Source organism: Trichosurus vulpecula, chromosome 3, assembly GCF_011100635.1.
Source record: "Trichosurus vulpecula isolate mTriVul1 chromosome 3, mTriVul1.pri, whole genome shotgun sequence".
Taxonomy (NCBI): Eukaryota; Metazoa; Chordata; class Mammalia; order Diprotodontia; family Phalangeridae; genus Trichosurus; species Trichosurus vulpecula.
Genome location: NC_050575.1, coordinates 30,949,432 through 30,973,040, shown reverse-complemented (window position 1 = coordinate 30,973,040; position 23,609 = coordinate 30,949,432). Strand labels below are relative to the sequence as shown.

At 41.6% G+C, this 23,609-nt stretch overlaps 1 protein-coding gene across 1 annotated transcript in view; it reads left to right on the top strand.

The window, feature by feature from the left end:
- TRPC7 (transient receptor potential cation channel subfamily C member 7) overlaps positions 1 to 23,609 on the top strand; it is a 262,789-nt gene that overhangs the window by 170,275 nt on the left and 68,905 nt on the right. The window contains exons 6-7 of the mRNA XM_036749698.1: positions 11,034 to 11,267; positions 22,237 to 22,501. Of these exons, the coding sequence (XP_036605593.1) occupies positions 11,034 to 11,267; positions 22,237 to 22,501 (499 nt within the window). The remainder of the gene's footprint in view (positions 1 to 11,033; positions 11,268 to 22,236; positions 22,502 to 23,609) is intronic.

The window sequence follows — 23,609 nt, the reverse complement described above, 5'->3', positions numbered from 1 at the left end:
CAGTACTCCACACCAGCACCAATAGCATATGATAAAAATATCAGTCATTATTCTAGTATAGAGTGACTTTAGAGAAATTTAAGACATTGATGTGATCAAAATACTGCTACTTCAAAGAAAGTAACACCTCCCTAAGGTAAAGTGGGAAGGAATTATTGTCCTGAAACACGACTTTATAATCCCTGGATAGTAGAAAAGCCTAGCTGAAATTGAGAAGGTAAATTGGGAGTACTGGGAAACGAGTTTGGGTGGGGTCAGTGAGACCAGATTATGGAGGGCCTTAAACGTCAAGCAGGGGAATGTCAACCTCAAGCCTATAGACAAGTGAGGAAGGGAAGAGGGTTGTTGGCTCTTAAACAGGAAAGATCCATGAGAGTGGGCACATCACTGTCTCAGTTGTCTTTCTACCCTAATCCAGTTCTTCATAAAGGAACTGCCTACTCCACTTTTCTTAGATGAGTACCCTTGGCATCTTGAAGGTCACATTCATTCATCTACTATTGGGTTTCGTTGGTGCCTGATGGAGCTCTTTATTTATTGCAGCTAAGACTGCTTGGGGAAGAGATTATAAGAATTGAGCATCATGTGTAAAGCCCTCTAAAAATGGACTATCCCAAGACCAGAGAAGCATCCCTCACTGAAGGGGCTCTTACTTGCCTGCCTGTCATTGTGTTCTTAGAACACAAATGTGATGTGTTAGGATGGAGCTCATTGTATCTCTGCTGTTACAGTACAATGAACTTTCTTACTACTTAAAGTTATAACTAGCATAAGGCCAATGGGGCATTATTCCAGGATGCCAACATCTGGAAGTTGGCTATCTTCTATTATCTCCTTTGGTAATTTCATTCACTCCCATAGCTTTAACCTCCAACACCTCCATGAAGATGATTCCTAATTTATAGTGCCAGCCCCTTCTGATCTCTAGACTTACATTGACAATGGCATGCAATACTTTTCCATGGGGATGCTCCACCAGGACTTCAATGTTGATGTATCTAAAACTGAGCCTACAACCTTTCCCCCAAATATTTTTATGTGATGTCACTTTTTTCCTGTACTACTAACATTTACCCAGTTTCCATTTTCGTTTTCACAGTTTTGGGAGTTAGCTTCAATTCTTTCTTCATCTCATCCCTGACATGGCATTCAGTTGCCAAGGACTACTGATTCCAGTGCCATAATAAATCTAAAATCCACCCCTTCCTCTCTATTTCTAGCACAGGCCCTTAACACCATTTGCCTGGACAACTGCAAAAATCGACCTGATCATTCCTCTTTCTGCCTCATCCTATTCCAATCCATCCTTCATACTCCTGAGACAATTCTTTCATTGGACATGGGGATGGGGATGGGCAACTATGGAGAGAGGACTGGGCCTGGGAGTCAGAAGACTAATCTTCCTGAGTTCAAATCGGGCCTCAGACACTTACGAGCTGTGTGACCCTGGGCAAGTCACTTAACTCTGTTTGTCTCAGTTTCCTCATCTGTAAAATGAGCTCTAGAAGGAAATGGCAAAAGCTCCACTATTTTTGCCAAGAAAACCCCAAATGGGGTCACAAAGAGTCAGACACAACTGAACAACAACATAGGGATAAGGCTGGATCTATGATTTCTTTGGTATAAAGAACTCCCAGGTTAGGAAAGTCTCTCCATCAATGCGGGTCAGCACCAGCTTTGATACTTAGTCTTAGAGAGTTGCCTGGGGCACTAAGAATTGTCTTGCTTCGGATCACCAGGCCAGTTTGTCTCAGAAGCAGATCTTCCTGGCTCTGTGCTCCCTCTCTGATATAGTAGTATCAAACTCAAAAAACTTCAGAGGGACCTTATTGCTTGTGAAGTAAAGTTCAAATACCTTTACCTCCCATATAAGCACCCTCTGCTCATTCTGATGCTGCCCTGCTTCTCTACTTCTATCTCATGCTACTCCCCTCCACACACCTTGAGTTCAAGTTCACCTGTCTTCCACTAGTGTGCTCAAGAAGCTTCCCATTAATGTGAAGTTTTTACTTGTTTCATTTTTTTTCTTACCTCACATTTAAATGTCTTCATATAGAGGCAGGGCGAACAGACCTTGTCAGGCAGGTAATAGAGGGGATTCTTGTTTATATGTAATTTGACTGGACAGTCTCTGGTCCCTCCTGGCTCTGAGGCTATGATCCCTCCCACCTCTAATATTATATGATGATGTCAATACATAGGAAGCAGCCTAGCTTAGTAGAAAAAGCACTGGACCAGGAAATGGAAAACCTGGATTCTAGTCTATGCTTTGCCTCTTGCTCACTTTAAGGTTTATAATGTACTTTCAAAACGAATGACTGAAACAGAAAAACATAACACAGAACAGTTAATCTTCAAGTGTTCAGTTGTATGGTTCAAATTATAGCAGAATGAGCCTGGAACAAAGAGGCAGAAGACTCGGCTCTGATACCTGCCAAGTCACCATGTGACTTTGGGACTATTATTCCCCCCTCCATCTCTCCAGCTACAAAATAAAAGTTAGACTGAGTGATTTCTAAGGTCTCTTCCAGCTTGAAAAGTCTGTGTTTCTGAAAAAATCCAAGACCTAGTGAGGATGATTGTACCTACAACATGCTTGTCAGTTCCCGCATCTGCTAGGACATTGTACCATTTAGATGATTAAATATCATGGTGTTTATCTGTTCTATAAATGAGGGTTATTTGCCCAAAAGCAAACTTTTACATGTTCATAATAATCCCTGATACAATCAATGTTCTCACAAATGAACGGCATTGATTGCAAATAAAAACAAATGATATTTATAAAATGCATCACAGTCTGTAGACATTATCTAATTTGACTCTCACAAGATGACTGTGGAGCAGGTACTGAAGCTTTTATCATCATCATTTTGCAGGTGAGGAACCTGAGGCTTAAAGATGTTGAGTGGCTTGTCCATGGTCATATAAAAGTCAGAAGCAAAAAGTTAACTTAGATTTTAATCCAAGTTCAGCACCTTATCCACCATACTAAGCTACCTCAGGAGAAAGGCTGGGTGGCTCAATGACACCCATCCCTGATACTGAGGGGAAAAGGAGCTCAAAGCAAACAAATTTCAAGTGTTTAGTACAGGAACATCACCTTCTGAAGCTAGATTGGAAGTAGAAAGAATGTAAGTGCTCTGAGGCCAGGGACTATATCACTTTTGTGTTTGTATTCACAATGTCTACACCATAGTAGAAAGGTTAGGGATTGGACCTTCGGTTTTCTAAGTATCAGGAGTTCTCCATGAGGACCTTCCTCTACCATTGCAGGACAGCACCATTTCTGCAAGATGGAAAGTTTTGCCTAGAATACTCAGGTTAAGTGGTTGCACAGGGTCTCGCCACTCATATGTGTCAGAAGTAACTCATGGTAGGACCATACTCAGTGTTTGCTGATTGATAGAGAAGTGTATGGGTAGTTACATGCTTTTTGTGAAAGCCCCAGAATCTTGGGAAATACTTGAATTCACCTGACAATCCATCCATCGGCTTAGCTTGTTCAATTCCCAGAGTCTCCTGGTGCCTTGTAACTTGTTTATAAACAGAGGCTTAGAGGTGGTTCCATTAGCTTTTAATGAAACTCATTAATTTGGTATGTCTGCTGTAGACAAAGCCCTGAGAATAATGTGTGGGAATACTGCTCTTCTGGAAACCTTTCAGTGATCAGACTGCAGATACCCTTTCTGTATTGCATTTTAGCAGGTCACCCATGAAAATGATATTTTTGCAGAAGTCCCTCCAGCTTATTTCCTATAGAAAACCTGAAAATATTTCCTCAAATAGATGCCCAAGTGCTGAAAATTTGATGCAACAAGAAAAATAGAAAAATCTAACAGGGTGATATAGGGAGGAGGGAGGAGTTTCTTTAGTTTGGATCTGTGATATCACTGGAATGGGAAATTCTGGGGGAGGAATCTTTTCTCATTCCAGATCCGCAACTGGTCTACAATTTGTTGCCTTAGAGATTTTGCCTGGGGAACTGAGGAGTTGACTGACTTTCCTAGGTCTCCACAGTCAGTATTTATCAGAATCTGGGCTGGAACCCAAGTCTCTCTGATTCTATTCTATCCGTTACATCTCCTATCCCCATAGTGCCTCTCTTCTGCTTAATGCTATATATTCAATCATTCAATAAATAAGCATTTATTAGGCAACTCTTGTGTACTTGGCCCTGTGCTGAGTGCTGAAATGTGTATTTGCTTCAGCAAGGGCACTGATGGGCAATCAGGAGGTGTCAGTCTGGTCCTGGTTCTTCCACCAAATAGTAAATCATTTGATTCAATCCAATTTAGTTCAGTTCAGTTCAACTCAGTAGGTACCAGGTACTGTGCTATGTCTTATAGCAGGCACTGTGATGGATGCTGGACACATTTTTACCTCTCAGGGACTGTCTGACCTTCTAAGAAAAGAGATGCTTGGACCAGATGCTCTCCAAGGTCTTTTCCAGCTCTAACATTCTTTGTGTCTACTAGGAATGCCAACCATAACTGTAAAGTGTAATTAATTGTAAACTTTAAGTGTCAGGCATTAAAAACACCATTATTATTACTGTGGTTTTATTAGCATTGTTATAAAGCAGTAAGAAGGGGCAGGTGCTGAAATTTATGGATTGGGGCTTTGACTGCAAAGCTCGTTGTTTCATTTGGCTGGGGGAGAAGGGAAGGAGGGAGTTAATCCAAACTGTGAAGCCTTAGCTATGCTTGTGTCTCCTTAGCCCAGAACAGTACCATCACAGGAGCCATTTAAAGCTTCTCTGCAATCTGCTGTGAGCAGCTCTTTAGAAACACAGAACGTGATCTGCTTTCCAGACAATCAGCTTTATTCCCAGTGTGTCTTGCTCTTTTGCTAAAACTGAATGCTCATCCTCCCAATCTCTCTCTCCATCCTGGAGCAGAGGCAGGCAGGGAAGAGATGTCATAGAAACATTTCCATAAAGAGAATCCTAGATGGAATAGTGGAGTTGGAGGGAACCAGAGCCAGGCACGCAGACAAGAGGACAGAATAAAAAGAAAAATGAAAATAGAACCCTGTAAATTATAGGTTAGAAGCTTGAAACATCAAAGATTGAGACACATTAATTTTTTTTAAAACTTAGTATAAAGCTAAAGAGGTGGCCTCTGAATCAGGAAGACCTCAGGTCCCACCCCTACAATATGTTGGCTGTATGACCCTAGGAAAGTCACTTAACATCTTTTCCCACCCTGTTAACCTCTTGGATTTCATAATTTCTAGAAACTCATCATTCCACAAGATGAAGTCAACCCTGAAACTCAAATCTCAGATTATTTCCCACGCTAGCAGCAGGATCTCATCATATTCCCCTTGCTGGGTACTCCACCTCTACTTACACTCCACCCCTTTTCAGTTTTATTTTCCTTTGTTTGTTTTTTAATAAACTGTCTGCCTCTATCAGACTGTGACCTCCAGGAGGGCAGGGGCTGTCATGCCTTCTTCGTACTCCCAACACTTAGCACAGTCTCTGCCAGGCACATAGTAGGCACTTAATGATTGACAATCAGTTTCTAAGTGGCCCAGGCAACTCTTCTGGGATTCAATCGACCAATCAGCAAACCTTTATTAAGCACCTACTATGAGCCAAGCACCGTGCTGAACACTAGGATACAAAAAGAGATACAAAACAGACCTTGCCCTCAAGAAGCTCACTTGCAGTTCAAGACATAGAAGGTTGCCTTAGTAGAGGAGGTTTCTTCACTTGTGTACCACTAAAATCATAGGTCCTATCAAAAAAAAAGTTCATAAAAACAAAAGACAATATTTAATTTGGGAGATCAATCACTTCTATTGAAGATTAAGTCTGAAACTACCCTGTATTCAAACATGCAATAAGTAATTTTCAATAGTGTACTTAATGCTTTATGCGTCGGAATGTCCTAATGTGGATCAGACATTCATGTTAAAAGGAGCTTAGCTAGAAGCCATTTCTCCTCTATTAGGCGGTCCAACAGTATCGGATGATATTAAGAAGGAGTACTGGTGCACCTGAATTCATAAGTAAGGAATAGGATGCAACATTTTTGTTGTCTTGTTCCCTCAAAGACAATCATGGTTTTGTCCCAGGGCTCCAAATTTAGGGAGCGGGACTTGCGGTCTTTTAGCATTATAGAAACAACAGAGCTTGGCACTTGATTTGGGTTTATTCTTTTGTTGGCTTTCGTAGCAGATCAGAGCCTCCTCTGCATCTTTTGGTTTTAGAGAGTTGTCTGGGGCACTGAGAAGTTAAATGATTTGCCCAGGGTCACACAGCCAGTATATTCACCTGAGACAGAATGCAAACCAAGCCTTCCAGACCCTTAGGCCAGCTCTCTAGCCATTATCCCGTGCCTTCTCTTGATATCTACTTAGCACAAGTCTTTACCTAAAATAGGTAGGTACCAGATGGTGGGTAAGAGTGAGTAAGCTATTCTCTTACCCTGATCCTTGTGCCTCCCCTGAAGATGATCTTTCCCCAAGCATTTTCTACCGCCCAACATATCTATGTTCTAACTTTTCAACTGTCAATACACTTCCTGTTCTCACAATATCTTGCTCTGTGATCTATAAAATGCGACACCATAGAGATGAATTTAGAAATAGATTATGTGGGTTCAAATGTCACTTATCACCTAAGCTAGGGCTAGCCCAGGAGTGGGGAACCTGCCACCTTGGTGGGGGGACACATGTGGCCTTCTAGGTCAGGGCTGCCCAAAATGTGGCCCAGAGGGTGCATGTGGCCCACAGGGTGATTTACGCGGCCTGTCTATAAGCACAGAAATTTACATAAATTCTGTAGTAAATGAAGCAGCCCTACCGCAGAGCTCTCACTAAAATGGCAAATCAAAATATATTGTTTATTGTCTCAATAAAATCCTAAGGTGGGTAGGCCCTGCTCTAGATCCTCAAGTGCAGTCCTTTGGCTGAACTCAAATTTCACATAAGGACTGCACTTGAGGACCTATAGGGCCACAGGTGTCCTCGAGGCCACAGGTTCCCCACCCCTGGACTAGATGATTCTCTGGGCCTCAATTTCCTCATCTGTAAAATGGGAGGTGAGAGTAGGAGACCTGAAAGGTCCTTTCTAGCTTTAAATCTGTCATCCTGTGAGATCAGATGGAAATCATGCAAAGGATGACAGGAGAAGAGGTATTTACCTATTAAAATCTTTTGGGCTACTATATATTGGAAATGTATTCACACCTTCTCTGCACAAATGCACATCATGCTCATTTCCCACCATGATTCTACCTAGTTAAAAACCCAACTGTGCCTCTCCCTGTCATATATACAGACCTCACTGAGTTCAAATGACATTTTCTATGGTAGCAGAAAATGAGCCTGTTACTTGATTCTGTTTTCCTTTCTACCCTAACACTCGCTGCTTACTGCCCCTCATATGTCTTACCCTTTTCCATTCCCTGCCCATGCTTGAGCAAGCTGCTCTAGTGAATGGTCAGTGACCTTCAGTCTTTTGATACTGCCTGTCTAGGACTGTCAGCAATTTCTATGTAAAGCCAAGGGTCTGGTTAGCTGCTGCCTTCCCAACAGGGTGCTTGAGTACACAGCATCTGTTACCCTGCTGTGTCACCATCACTTCAGTGTTCAGAGGCACTCTGATTGATAGGCTAGAGGGAGGAAGGCTGGGCAGCCCAGCTTGGACAGACTGTTTTGACCTGAAACCCTGAAATGGCAGAGAATTCCTATGGCTGTTTGTAAGCAGGGTGCTCATTTTACTCAGCAAAAGTACTTAATTTCACACATTTATTTTTTCATTAAAACATTCCTGCTGCTCGGCCCCTGGGGCCTGGGTTCCTTTCACTTACAGTCTTGAAATAATTTAAATTAGGCTGGGTTAGTTAATATTTAATTTTTTAAGACCAATGTGGAGTTAGACAGCTGAGGAAGCAATTTGCTATGCACAGTGAGGGAACATCTCCTAGGTATATTTACTTTGGTCATGAACTTGAACTGTCCAATTTCAATAAATGATTTGCAATTCTAATTAATAACTTCATGACCAATTCACCTTGTCTTCCTAACATGATAGATGGAACTGGGTCCACTTTCTGTTGCTTTTAAATGCGTGCCAATGATATGGGTACTTGGAAGGTAACAGCAATTCCAGGAAAATGCCATAGTTTGGGAATAAGGTGAAGCAAGCAATCAGACATCATCTTGGGAGTGTGATTTCTCTTTGATAAATGCAATTCCTAGTGATTCCAATTACACGGCCTTTAGGACCAGTTATTATTTTCCTAAACACAGACATATTTCAGAGGTCATTTGAAAGCAAAAATAGTGCTTTCACCAAACAAGAGACCCACAATTATTTTTCTCCATGGAAACTGTGGGACCATGAAAGCTTTTCTATAATGATCCTTCTCTGTATGAAAAGGAAAGACTTGAAGAGGGGAAAGAAGCATTGATTAATCAATAGCTGATTTGGGCCAAGTATACTATCAGAGGGGTAGTGATGGGCTGTCCCTAATGGCAGCAAAGAAGGTCTCATTTCTTTGGATAAGAGGAAGGGTTAGTGAATTTGTTGCTCCTGCAAATCAGGCAGAGACAGTTCCAACTTAAGAATTCATTTTGCTGGTCTCAGCACCTTCAAAGGCCTCTGTTGAGGTTCTAACAAATTATAGGTATTGTAATTGTGAATCTGATGTTCAGCTCTTCACAGTTTACAAAGTGTTTTCAGATAGCAGGTAAGCTATCTGAAAATAGCCCCTCCCTGATGGCAAGGACTGCCTCACTTTTGTCTTTGCATCTATCCCCAGAGTCACCTGGAACAATAGTAGGTGCTTAATAAATGCTTGTCATAGATTTCTTCACAATAACCTTGTGAGGTAGGGAGTATAAGGGTTATCATCATCTCCATTTGACATATGAGGAAACTGAGGCTCATAGAAGTTCAATGACTCACCTAAAATCATATAACTGACATTGACCAGGAGAAGCAGAACTTGAACCCACATCTTGTGACTCCAAGTCCAGCTTTCTTTTGTTAAATCATTATTTCTCTTAGGTTCATATGTTCTGTTGTTGTTTTTCCCTATATTGTCTCCAGCAAGATTTCAAATCCAACACAGTCACCTTTGAGATAGGCTAATATTCCATATTGTAAACAAAGCAGTCAGTGTTGAATATATTGTTATAAAGGAGATTAAGAAGGGAGATTCTACTAAGAAACAGAAACAGAATCTCAGAAACTGCTTCATATACTTACTAGCTGTGTGCCCCCTCATCTGTAAATTGAAGATAGTAATAGCGCCCTGTAGTAGCAATTTAAATTTGAAGATCTTTCCTGCCCATTAATAGGCCATGTGACCTGCTTATGTCACAGAAAGCCTAAGACAGATGTGGTTGGAGGAGCTTTCTTACAGGAAAAGGAAGTTATGTCACAGGAAATGAGAGAAAGAGAGAGAGAGAGAGAGAGAGAGAGAGAGAGAGAGAGATGTTATGGCTACTAATGGCGGCCCTTGTGATTGTTAGAACTGAACAGGCTCACTTAGCTATACTGTGAGCTTCTTTTGGGGAAGACCCCAGCAGGGCATCAGAGAGGGTTTGGGATGGAGAGGCTCCAGGTCGTGATATTGTGTATTGAATGTTTTGGGTTCCTTGCTGTTATGATGAAGCGGACTGACTGGATCAATGGCTTGTGGGATATGGTTCTCTGGTGTCTGAATAAACGGTTTACTTCTTCTACCTTCTACGTGGAGAGTCTCATACACTTTGCGATACAGAACCGCATAGGCATTTTGACAATTATCATCTACGTTGTTATTATTGCCTTACTGTTTCACACCTACCTCCCAGGGTTGTTCTGAGATAACAATTGTAAAAAGTGCTTTGCAAGTCTCAAAGGGCTGTGTTGTTATGAAAGGCTGTGAAGGTAGGAAGGGACCTGACCTAGCCCAAATCCTGTGAGAAGTCTAAAGCCCCTGTCTCCAACAACACTGAGAAGGGATCATCCAGACTATTCCTAAACACCTCAAGGGAAGGGGAAATCACTTTGTTCAGAGCATGTTTTATGACTGTTGTTAATAAGTTCTTTATTCTAAGCCAAAAGCAAACTTCCTGTACTTTCTATCCACTACCCCTAGCTCTTCCCTCCAGAGTCAGACAAGATACATCTAACCTTTCTTCCTCATGACAACTGTTAAAATGTTTGGAACAAACTTAGTGCAGTGGTGGGATTCAAATGAATTAACAACTGGTTCTCCACTGAATGGAGCCAAGGCGTCGCCCCCACCGATGATGTGATGGGCGCAGGCCCCACCCCCGCTAACAACTGGTTCTTGGAACTGAACCTAAAATTAGGTGCTGGTTCTGTCCAGTGTGAGCCAGCTGAATCCCACCACTGGTGAAGCTATAATATAAAATATGAGTTCCAAGGAAGCACTCCATTTTCCAAATAAAACACTTTATAGGGCTAAAGCATTCACAATCTTTTCTGTGCATTAGGCACTTTTAAACTAATTCTAATCCCTGGCATAAGATATTTTAATTTTATTAAAAGAAGTAAAAGTAGTGCTTATTGGAAGAAACAATGAGATGTAACAGGAACAGAAAACTGAGAGTCAAGAAATGTTGAGTCTTCTGCCACTGACTTGCTCTGTGATCTTAGGCAAACTGCTTCCCAATTCAGGTCAAATGAGAAGTTAGACTACATGTTCTCTGAGGTCCCTTTGGGCTCTAAATCCTAAGTTCCTCTCAGCTACAACAATCTATACATAGAATCACCAGGTAAACTATCTCTATATTTTTCTTATATGCATCAACTGACTTGATCCAAAGGTAGAGGGATGAACTAAATGGTCTCCCATATATCTCTTATAACTAACCATAGAAGTCTCTGATTTTAGATTTAGGCTTTGGAGAAGAAACTGGGAATATTATAGCAACCTTGTACATCCCTAACGCAAAGCATTCCTACATTTTACTTGTAGTATGGTTACCTTTGTTCCCAACTTATCGATAAAATTAAAAATGAAATTGAACCTTTGATTCTGTGTAAATCTTCTTTCCTTTAGGGATGATCTGGTCAGAATGCAAGGAAATCTGGGAAGAAGGACCTCGAGAATATGTCATGCACCTGTGGAATCTCCTGGATTTTGGGATGCTGTCCATCTTTGTAGCTTCATTCACAGCAAGGTTCATGGCTTTTCTAAAAGCCAGTGAAGCCCAGCTATATGTGGATCAGTATGTACAGGATGATAACCTCAACAATGTTACTCTTCCCCCAGAAGTGGCCTACTTTACCTATGGTAAGACATCATAGCTAGACTCATAGCTTGGGGATGTGTGGCACAGTGGGAAAGGCCCTGTCCTTGGAAGCCAAAGACTTCAGTCTAGGTTCTGTAATTGATTGCTGTGTGACCCAGGCAAGTCACTTAGACTCTGTACTGTTTTATCATCTGTAATATGGGACAATAATCCTTGGGATCACTACCATTCTCACAAGTGCATTTTGAGGCTCCAAAAGGAAAGAAATGGCTGGTTTGTGGAAGAATGAAGACTTGTCTTTCTTAGTCCCAGGAGGAAGACGTAGGAGCAGTGGGTGAGAGGGAGCTGCAGGGAGGCAGATTTAGGTGCAACGGAAGGAAAAACTTCTTAGTGATTTGAGCTGTCCAGAAGAAGAATGGGCAGCTCAGATAATGATGAGGTTCTAAGGTAGAGGCTAGCTGAGCACATGTCAATAGAGAGAACTTGAGCTTCTTGGCTGAGTTGAACTACACTGCTGAAGCATTTTTATGATTCTTCTTAGATTCTGTGATTCAGTGAGATACTGTAAGTGCAGTGCTTTACAAAGTAAGTGATGATCACTCTTGTTTGTGTTCATTGCAAACACACACACACACACACACCCATCCTGAGTAAAGAGCCTTTCTTCTAATGATCTGCCTTGTGCCCCTTGTGCGCAAGACACCCTCACACACAGCCACAAAGAGATTCGGTCAGTATGTGCAATTCAGCAAGCTGAAAATGAGGAGGAGAATCACAAGTGTTCTACAAGCAAACAAACAAACACAAAGATCTCCTCTCTTTAGGAAAGACGGTTTTACTTGGATGACGACACTTTTGTTCTCTCTTTCTAGACCTCCTTTTCCCCCTCACAGACACCTGTGTTCCTATCCAGAAGCATAGTGATGTCAGTTATCATTTATATTTGCAAAGCACTTTGCAAATATTATCTCATTTGACCCCACACAACCACCCAGGATGGCAGGTGCTATTATTAATCTTATTTTACAGGTGAGGAAATTGAGGCAGGTGATAGTTAAGTAACAATAATATTAACAGTACTTTAAGGTTTGCAAAATGCTTTATAAATTTTATCCTCACAACATCGACAGGTAGATGCCATTTATTTTCCCCACTTTACAGATGAGAAAACTGAGACGAAGATTAAGTGATTTGCCCAGTGTCATACGACTAGTAAGTATCTGAGGGTAGATTTGAATCCTGACTCAAGGTCTAGCACTCTGTTCACTGCAACATCCAGCTGCCCCTAATTTGTAATAGTTATAGTAATTGGAAAAGTGAGGCAAAGTGGTATGGCACTTTGGACATTGACCTAGAGAATCAGGTCCCAACTGTGGCACCAAGCAATTAGCTGTGTTACCTTGAGTCAATGGTTTCCTCTTTGGACCTCAGTTTCCCCCACTTGTAAATGAGAGAGTAGGACAAGATGGTCTCAGTGGTCCATTTCAGCATTTAAGTTCTACAATTTTTCAAAGGTCACATACTCCCCAAATTCTCAGGATTGGGGGAGCCTGACTAAAGCCATAATGACCCAATGAAAGTTCCCAATGAGAGAAGTGTGTGTAGGAGCATAAAATGCTCCCCTTTGACTATGATGAAGCTTATTTGGCCTGGAAATTCTAATAACTAAATAAAGTAAAAACAAGCACAAATTCTCAATCCAAAAATCCATTATGCCCAGTCAGTGTGCCTGTTAATCAAATTTCCATAAAATGAATCACATTTTAAATGTTGTAGGGAAGCTTACCATTTAAAGAGGTCCTGTACAGATTTTTTTCAAAGGATAGATCTCTCCACAATGCCTATTGCTACTGGCTTGTTTGCAAATGGAGACTTCCTTAAAACATGATTCACCTATCCTTGTTTAGTGTGCTCAGTTCACCAGAGGAAGCTGTAAAAGCCCTAAGGCTAGGGTACTTGGTGCCTTAAAACCTGTCTTTTTATTAATAACACAGCTCAGAACATAGTGCCGCTGGCTGATGGTGAATTACATTTCATCGTGGGTAGGTTAAGACTATCCCCAGAAGACAGTATTATTACTCAAGTTTTCCTTGTTTGTACTAAATCTGCCCAAGGAAAGCTTGTTTTTCTTTATTTTATTTATTTTTTCTTAAAATGGCTTTTGCAGCAATATCTAGTAAAGAGTGCCCTCTGGTGGACATACCGTATTTACTTTCAACCCTTCTCTAGGGTGCTTTACAACCCAAGGTTACACAGTTACAGAGTAATAAAATGCCAGAGCTGGAAACTGAGGCTCAGAGACTTTCCCGCGGTTATACAGCTCATCATCTGGGAGAACGAGGACAAGAATCCAAATCTCCAGAGTCCCAGTCTCAGGCATCCCCAATATCTCATCAGCTGTTATGGTCCAGGAAGTTGTTAGGAGACCTTTGATACAGCCCATTTATCTCAGACTGTTCACGGAAGGCTGGTCAAGCAGAAGCAGATCTTACCAGAAGAATCAAATGTTATTCATTTTACTTTTTTTCTTCTTTTAAATAAAGCCTGACCCAGTAAAATAGCTCTAAAAAGAAATCATCCAATGTAGTAGAGATGAAGTCAGAAGACCTGGGCTTGGATCTTGGTGAAGCAACATATTTCTCCAAGGCCCTCCCCTTCTCTGGGCCTCAGTTGCATCCTCCGTAAAAAAAAAGGGAGTTGGGCTCAATGACCCCAAGGATACAATAACCATTCACCTGCTATGTACAAGGCACTGGTCTAGGTGCTGAGGGTATACAGATAAAGAACTTACATCCCTTCTGTTCTAAATGTGGTACCATGAAAAGAGAATATGTTGGGTTTAGAATCAGATGGTCTCCATTTAATTGCTCTTTCTGCTTTACTCTCTATGTTATCTCAAACAAATCACTTAGTCTTTCCAGGCCTGTTTCCTCATCTGTAAAATGAAGAGATTAAACTAAATGACCTCCAACATTCCTCCTAGCTCTAAATCTTTTAAGTTAATCGATGTTTCTTAATCAACCAGTAAGAGCAACTTTTGCGAATGTGGTGTGAGTCATTTTCTTGGTATGAGCAAGACACCATCTTGTACCGGGTAATTTATCCAGAGATAGGGAGTTATTAGAAATATTACCATTTGTTCCTTCCACCTTTCTGTCTGGATTTCAGGGTTATGGGCCTTCAGTTACACTAGCTAAACTTAGAGGAGCAAGTATAAGCTATAATTTTGTATTTATTCATAAGTAGGTCTCAGTTTAAACTGATATTTGGTTAACCAAAGAATTCTTTCTCCCTTTTTGATTTGAGTTTGGCTTTGAAAATTAAGAAAAATGGGTATTTATTGGCATATTTATAGGGCTTTGTACAGTCCCAATCAACTTAAAAGCAAGGAGTGGGGAGGGAGTTGGGGGTCGGAGAGAGAGGAAGTTATTGACTACATTATTAATATGGACAACAGTGTGGCCAAACAGCGCAAAAAGATCACGTGACTTCAGACATTAATAGCGTCCCTAGAGGCTCCACTCATCATTCTCTGCCCCGGTCATACCATATCTGGACAGCTATATTCACATTTTATGAAAGGTGTTGACAACTTGGAGCACGTTCAAAAGAGTGTGACCAGATCAATGAAAGGATTGGTAATGGTGTCATATAAGGATCAGTTAACGTAAATGGAGAAAACAAGATTTGGGGGGGTTTACAGGGATGAGGGGTGGGGAGACATGATCACTGTCTCAAAGTGTTTAAAGAGCTGACATAAGGATCAGGAATTTAAATTTAGATAGATTTGGGCCCCAGGTGATAAATCCTTCTTCATATTTAAGTAATTAAAAAATTCAAAGAGGGCGGTGCCTCTGGATGACAATACATAAAGGATATTGTAGAGAGAATTTCTATTTAGGGATGGTTTAGTCTGGCAGCCAAGGTCTCTTCCAGCTCTGAGATTCTCTGATTTGCAGTTACTACTTATTCAAGGAGAAGCTTACACAGAGATTCCACTCATTCAAAGGGTATTTCTCCCTCCCTTCCCTGCCAAGTAAGTGTTCTTTTCTTAAAGATGAGGAAAGAATCCAGGTAAATCAGCTTCCAGGCCTTGTTAGGTTAACACAGTAGCATCTATCTTTACTCATCTCATTAATTTGTATTACATACAACACATTTTAAGACAAAATAGACCAACAGAAAAGACAAAATGCAATATTCATAATTCAATGTGGAGTAGTGAATAGGGAACTGGTTTCATGAGTGAGGAAGGCCCTTGGGTTCAAGTACTTGCAAGATTACTAACCATGAGACTCTAGGCAAGTTACTTAAGCCCTCAATCCCCCAATCAACTCTCTCAGATTAATAATGCTTTCTAAGTACTTTCTCAGACATCACCTCTGCCCTTACTTTACTTTCCTCTCTTTTCAGTCTTTACCCTATGGTTAACCAGTTCAACTCCATACTAGCTTTCACTATCAAATCCCTTGCTTCTTTGTCCTACCTCATGCTTTGCACATCCCAACCATGGAATATTTTCACCATGCATCTTCTCCATTCCTACATATTACTGTTGAGCACAGCTGGAGGAAGTCATACAAAAAAAGCTAAACTGGGTCCACTACAAATTTATCCTATCTCAACTTGGGCCCTCACTCTAGCAAGGTAATCCTTTTACTCCTCTTTAAATGATTCTCTATTCTATTCCTCCTCAAATGCTGTTCCAAACTTCCTCATCTCTCCCCAAATATCCCACTTTTCCTTCCCTCTCCCTTTTTCAGATAAGGACCTTGACATACTTCCCCCTAGGAAGCAGAGACTGTCCTATGAGCTCCTTCTTCTCTATATATTTATATCTCAAGACTTAACATAATTTTCCATTTTCCCCTTCTTTACTCCAGTCTCTCTGACAATGAAATGACCTTTCTCTTTGCCAACGCCAACCCTTATCCATGTTCCCTCTATCCCATCTCATCCTCACTTTACCAAGAGACTGTTCCCTCTCTGTCTCTCTGTCTTGGTCTCTGTCTCTCTCTGTGTGTCTCTGTCTGTCTGTCTCTGTCTGTCCATCTGTCTCTCTCTCCTCTTTCTCTCTCTCTTGCTCTCTCTCTCTCTCTCTCTCTCTCTCTCTCTCTCTCTCTCTCTCCCTCTCTTTCTCTCCCCCTCCCTCCCTCCCTCTCTCTGTCTCTCTCTGTATCTCTGTCTCTATCTCTCTCTCTCTCCCTCTCTCCTCCCTTCCTCTCCCCTCCCCTGTTTTCCCTTCCTTTCTTCCCCTCTTCAATTTCTCCTTATACTAGGAGTTTCCTTCACTGCTACCTACAAAGAATCCCAAGTCTTTATCCTTAAAAAAGAATCTTCACTAAACCCTGCCATTTCCTCAAGCTACTGTCCTACCTACATTTTTCCTCTCTTTTAGAGCCACCATTCCCCAAAAAAACAAACCGGCATTTATTGCTTCCATTTTCTCTGCTCTCAGTTATTTCTCAGCCCTTTGCAATCTGGCTTTTTGTCTAATCTCTCAACTGAAATAGTTCTTGCAAAAGTCATCATTGATTACCTAATTGCCAAATCTGTGTCCTTTCTTGGTCATCACCCTTCTTGACCTCTCTACAGAATTTGACACTTTTGACTACCTTCTTTTCTGTGGTATTATTCCTTCTCTGGGCTTTTCTTGCACTGCCTTCTCCTAGTTCTTCTCATACTCACCTAGTGTCCCTTGCCAATTCATCTATATCACATTCCCTAACTGTAGGTATAACCCAAGGCTTTGTCCTGTGCTTCTCTTCTCTCTCTGTGTCATCTTCTTGGTAACCTCATCAACTCTCATGGCTTCAGTTATCATCTCTCTGCAGATGACTGCAGGATCTATATATCCACCCCAGTCTTCCTCCTGAGATCCAGCACTGCATCTTATCTCCACTTGCCTGGTACGCGTTGCAAACTGGATGCTCCATAAGCATCTCAAACTCAGAAGGTTCCAAACAGAACTCACCACTTTCCCCCAAACCTTCCAAGCTTCCTTTTCCTTTTGAAGGCATTATTATTCTTTCACTCTTCCCAGGTTCCAAATCTTCATCCTCAACCCCTCACTTCCTCACCCCCCCTAGCCAGTTTGTTGCCAAATCTTAACATTTCTTCCTCCAAACCATCCCTCACATCTAACTCCTCATCAGGTACACAATGACCGCATTCAGGCCTTCACCACCTCTAGCTTGGATAATTAATTTTATAGCTGTTGTTCAGTCATTTTCAGTTATATCTGACTCTTCGTGACCCCATTTGGGGTTTTCTTGGCAAAGGTGCTAGACTGCTTTGCCTTTTCCTTCTCCGGCTTATTTTATAGATGATGAAACTGAGACAAACAGGGTTAAGTGACTTGCCTAGGATCACACAGCTGATAAGTATCTAAGGCTGGATTTGAACTCAAATCTTCCTCACCCCAGGCCTGATACTCCATCACTACACCATCTATGGGGTTTTCTTGGGGAAGACACTGGAGTGGTTGGCCATTTCCTTCTCCAGTATGCCCTAATTTTATAGATGGGGAACTAAAGCAAATAGGAGTTAAGTGACTTGCCCAGGGACACACATCTAGTGTGAGGTCACATTTGAACTCAGATCTCCCTGGCTCCCAGCCCACTGCTCTATCTACTGCACCACCTAGCTGCCCCTGGATAATTGTAACAGTACTCACCTATTATTAACAATCAGCCTATTCCCGTCCCAATCCATCCTCCACACAACTTCCAATATGATTTTCTTTAAGTGAAGTTTTAATCATGTCATTCTCCTACTCAAGAAACTCTGGTTGTTCCCCACCGCCTCTAGAAGACAATGTGAACTCCCTTGTCCTTTAAAGCTCTTCACACACTGACCCGACAGCCGTCCAAGCCTCAATATACATTGCTCTCCTTCTGCACTCTGCAGCCCAGCCAAGACCCCTCCTGCTGTTCCTCATACAAAACGCTATATCTCCCACCTCTGTGTCTTTGCTCTGGCTCAGCCTGGATAGCACTTCTTCCTCACCTCAGAACCCCTGGTTTCCTTCAAGATTCAGCACAAGCACCACCTTGAAGCCTTTCTTAATCTCTGCAACTTCTGGGCCTCCCTGTCCAAAAACCGTCTTGTATTTATTTTGCATATGTAACATAGGTTAACTGTCTAATGGTCAGGCCTCTTATGTTTTACTCCCCCCGAGGCATCTTGGGTACCCTACGTAGGTTAAGGAGTCTCTTTTCTCTGGCTCAAGCTAGAGAAGGTTGATGTCTTTCATTGCTTATAGCCCCCACTGATTGTGTTCCCCCATTTTAGGGAGCAGTTCTCCAATTCCATTTAGTCATTTAACATTAACATTTAACATTAGATTTTGCAAAGGGATATTTACTTCAAAGATAGAGCAAGACCAAAAATACAAAGAGTTACCTCTCAATACCTTAGGGGTATAATCCCATGTGCACACTGTCTCAGTCTTGGATGGGAAGAAGATTAGTCTCACAGTTTAGCTCAGTTCTTAAATAGCTTTAGTCCCACCAAGTTTAAGCCCAAAATTCCTGGCCTGGCTTCAACATCCAGCCTGGATGCCTGGTTCCCCATCCCCATGGCTCACCCCACTCCCTTCACCTCTAATGAAAAAGTCAAAGTCATAGGTTATTTCTCAAGGCCACAACAGACTAAAAGTGTGGGGGAAGGGGAGAAGCAAGGGGAAGTGGCCCTCAAGTTCTCCCCACCCTTATATATGAGGGACAGAATTTAAGTTCCTTGATGGTGGAGACTTTTTCATTTTTGTTTTTGTGTCCCTAGCATCTACACACAGTACCTGGTGCACACAGAGTATGAACAGAGATAATAACTAAACCTGTGATTTTGTTGGTATAGAGAACTCCCCGCTGAGATAACCCTCTACTACTAATGAAAATCAGCACCTTCTCTGTAACTTACAGCCTTTGAAAGTAGCCTAGAATATGGAGGGGTTAAGTGACTTGTCCAGAGTCACAGAGACAGAACATCAAAGGAAGAGCTTGAACTCGAGTCTTCCTGGCTCCAAGCTTGGCCAGCTCTGTATCCACTGTTTCAGACTGCTTAATAATTTCTTATTGATTGATAAGTTGCAATAAGTACTAATAGAAGAAGTTTCCTTGGAGGGAGTTCTCTTCACCATTGAAATCACAAGAATGATTTTTTTAAGAAGTATTATATGCCTTGGTAGAAAATTGTTTAAAGGTCTGGCCTTGTAGTCTGGAGAAAACCAGGGTTCAAGTCTTGCCTCTGCAGTTTAGTAGGTTTGTGACCAATGACACATCACTTCATCTCTTAGCGCTCCAGACAAAGCTCTAAGAATGTAAATTACCAATAAACTACCTATTTGTATGGGTGAAGGGAGAGTCTACACTGGAAGTTCCCCTCCTTGATGAAAATACAGGTCACTAAATATAGAAATATATATTCAAATATAGAGAGAAAATATATGTACATAAGTTTGTATATACAGTACAGTTATATACAGACATACTTCTTACATACGTGTATCAACACACACTATGTTTATAGCAGTAAATAAGTGCTTTTGAGGGATTTTTTAATACAGCTTTCTGTATGCAGAATATCAATCACTAGTTTTACAAAATATATAAAGTGAGCACTAGGGACCTGAGTCTCAGAAAAGGGCAGCTTTGTTGTCCCCATCCCCACCTCTCCTCCATATGCAGCCTAGGACTTATAAAGGACCACTGAAAGTTAAAATCAGTTCAAGAAGTGTTTATTAAGCACCTACAATGTGCAAAGTACTGTGCTAGGCTGGGAATACAAAGACAAGAAAGAAACAGTCCCTGTCCTCACAAGATTTGCATTCCACTGGAAGACCCTCCAAGTGGTCCATATTTGCTGTAGTCACACAGGAAACAGGGGACTGCAGAAGAAGGCTGGCCCAAGAAGTGCAAAGAGCCAGGACCTACTGGCTCTGCTACTCACTAGCTGTGTGACCCTGGATAAGTCTCTTAATTCTTCTGAATTCTAATCCCCTCATGTATAAAATAAGAGCATCAGACTAGGCTCAGAGGTGTCAAACTGGCAGCCTACCAGCTTGCCTGCAAAATGTCCAAGTGAAACCCAAACCAGATTGAAATATAATTGGGAAATGTTTAACAAAATAATTTAAAAATACAATACAATATAGATAATGTTAATTTAGAGTTTTCTGTGTCAGTGTGTAGCCTACAGAGATTTGTTTCTGTTCGACTTTGCACAATATGATTTCCAAGAGCCCTTCTGGCTAAATACTAGGTTTCTTTAAGCACCGTATGGTCCTCAAATCAGCATTTGCTCACTACAGAGCAGCTTGGAGGCCACTGTAATAATAATGACTGTAATAACTCACAACTATATGGCACTCAGAGGCTTTTAGAAAGCACTTTCCTTGCAACAATGTGTAAAAGAGCTAGTACTAGAATTATTACCTTTGTGGTACAAATCTGAGGTTCAGGTAGCTAAAATCCCACGTTCATAGTCACACCGCTCGTAAACATCCGCAGTGGGATTTGAACCTAGGTCTCCTGACTCTATTAAAATGTAAATTCCTTCAGAGCAAGATCCATGTTGTATCTTTTGTTTTGTTTCTTCAGTGCCTAACCCAGCATCTGGCACGTAGTGGATGCTTAATAAACATCTTACATTTTTGCATCACAGATTTAGAGCTTGATAGAATTTTGAGGTCATTTAATCCCTCCTCATTTTATAGACGAGGAATTGAGGTCTAGAGAAGGTTAGCGACGTGCCTAAGGTTAGTTAGTTAGTCACTGGCAGAGCTGAGATTCCAACCAAGGCCCTCTGACTCCTGAGCAGCTCTCTCCCCGTACCAACCCAAATGTCCCTGGGTGCATTGCTCTTTCACACAGCTATCAAGAGAGTGCTTTTCCCCCCTTAATAAGCTCTATTCTCCAGCAAAGCACAGAGGAGTGATAATAGTATTCTTTTACAGAATCAAATTACTTTATATATGGCGTCTCATTTTACAAAAGAAGAAACTAAAGCTCAGTGATTTTTTTCCCCAACAATGCACATCTAGTGAAGAGTGAAGCCTTGAACTCCAATCTTGTGTCTCTAAATCTGGTGCTTTTCCCACCACACCAGAACTGTCACTGACATACTACTAAACAGATTAAATTTAATAATAATAAATAGCATTCACAGAGTACTTAATATATGCCAAGCACTGCAAAGAGCTTTATAAATATTATCTCATTTTATCCTCAAAGAAACTCTAAGAGGTAAGTGCTATTATAATTCCCATTTACAGTTGAGGAAACTGAGGCAAACAGAAGTAACTTGAACAAGGTGACATAGCTCATAAGTGTCTGATGTCAAATTTGAACTCAGGTCTTCCTGACTCCGGCCCCAGAGCTTTATCTACTGTGCCACCCAGCTACATTTTAGTGGTGAAATATGGTCGTGCCAGTTTAAAAATCTTAGGTATAGTAATCCTAAAATGAAGCATCCCTCTTTGCAATTTGGATGTAGGGAGCCCCTAATCAAAGCCTCCCCAGCTGGGATGCCTCCTAGGACAAGTTATAAACAATTGGGGATTATCCTGGCCAAAGCTGGACAGCAAGTCACTATCCTGGGCTATATCATAACCATGGTTCTGTTTGCCTTGTCTACCACTGCCCGTTATCCTAAGGAAAAGTAGAAGAATATAGTATTAACCTTCTCTCTGCCTTAAGTAATAGAATGAGAAAATATTTACAGGATCATAGATTCAGGACTGGAGTGGACCTTAAGGAATATTAAATCCAACTCTCCCGTCTGATAGATGAGGGAAAAGGCCTAAAGTGGTTTTCCCTTTAAGTGACTTTTCCATCTTGCCCTCATCCCTCTAAAGTATCCTGTCCGTTATTCTGTCTAGACCGCTCAAGATTGTGTATCAAACCTCTGTACTTCTCGAACCTTGTAGCTATGAACACACAGTAACCCTGCCCTGCTTCCTACTAGGCCCTTTCTCTTCCCTAATGGGTAACCTCCATAATTTTCTTTTAGCCAGGAACAAATGGCGGCCCTCTGACCCTCAGATCATATCAGAAGGACTATATGCCATAGCCGTGGTACTGAGCTTCTCCCGCATTGCTTACATTCTTCCAGCCAACGAGAGCTTTGGGCCCCTGCAGATTTCTTTGGGAAGAACAGTGAAGGATATCTTCAAATTCATGGTCATTTTCATCATGGTGTTTGTTGCCTTCATGATTGGAATGTTCAACCTGTATTCCTACTACCTTGGTGCAAAATACAACCCAGCATTTACAACGTGAGTATTCAGAAGGAAGGAGTGGGCTGGGAGGTCTGTGTGTCTTCACTAGGTTGTTTTATGTGACGGTAACATGAAGGCCAGTTTCCTTGGTAAGGCAGTCTGTGCTAAGAGAAGTGGAATGTTCTGTACAGGGAACAGCTAGTAATCCTGTTAGACTGTGGAAAGTGTTTGTGAGAGTAATAGAAAAGGAAGCCTAGAAGAGGTTTACTGGCTTACCCAAAGCCAGAACCTACACCTCCAATCCTCTCAACTCCAAAACCATTTCTCTGCCCACAATATTGCAGCTTCTAACCTCTGATGAAAATATGTGATCCTCTATTATTAGGGGGGTGGAAGGATAGCTCTGAACCCCTACAAGTCCAGATTCCTCAAGTGGACAAGCTGATCATCCTCACTATAGATGATGTTGGATTCATCTGGATTGAGTCAGTTAACTCTGGGGAAACCCAGGAACAAGTGTAGCAGGGCACTGGTCTGCCAACACAGCAGCTAGCATAGACTATGGAAGCCACCTGTTTACATTTTCACTCTCAAAACACGGGGAGGGGGGGCACAAATTGAAATTTATTACATCACAGAAAGAGTCCAGGTGGCTTAGTTATCCAGGCTCCCCGACTCACACTCTCTCACACACACTCTGCAGCTGCTGCTCTTTCTTGAAAGCAGCCGGCCAGAAGGTCAACCCTTAATCTGGAAAGGGAAGGGAGAGAGGGGAGGGGGGAGAGGGGGAAGAAAGCTTCGTTAATGGAATCATTCCTACCTGCAAAAGCCCCAAATCCTTGATGCAAATAATGCCTGTATGCCTCAGCTAGGGTGCTAAAAACTTACTGTCCAATACCAATAGGAAGGAAGCAGGGGATCTCAGGGTTACTTAGTTATAGCTTTTGTTGCTACTGCCTAAAGATATAATTCATAGGACAGGTAAAAAGAGGAGAACCCTGTCACCTAAAAACAAAAGACAGCACCTGGATCAAAAGGATAGGGAGGAGCACCTCTGTCAGAGGTACTAGAAGCCATGGTCGGAAGATGTGGAAATGCCAGAATAGGAAACTTATGGGTTGGAAAATTATTATTAGGAAAAAGAGTTCAGAAGGGCATGTTAGGA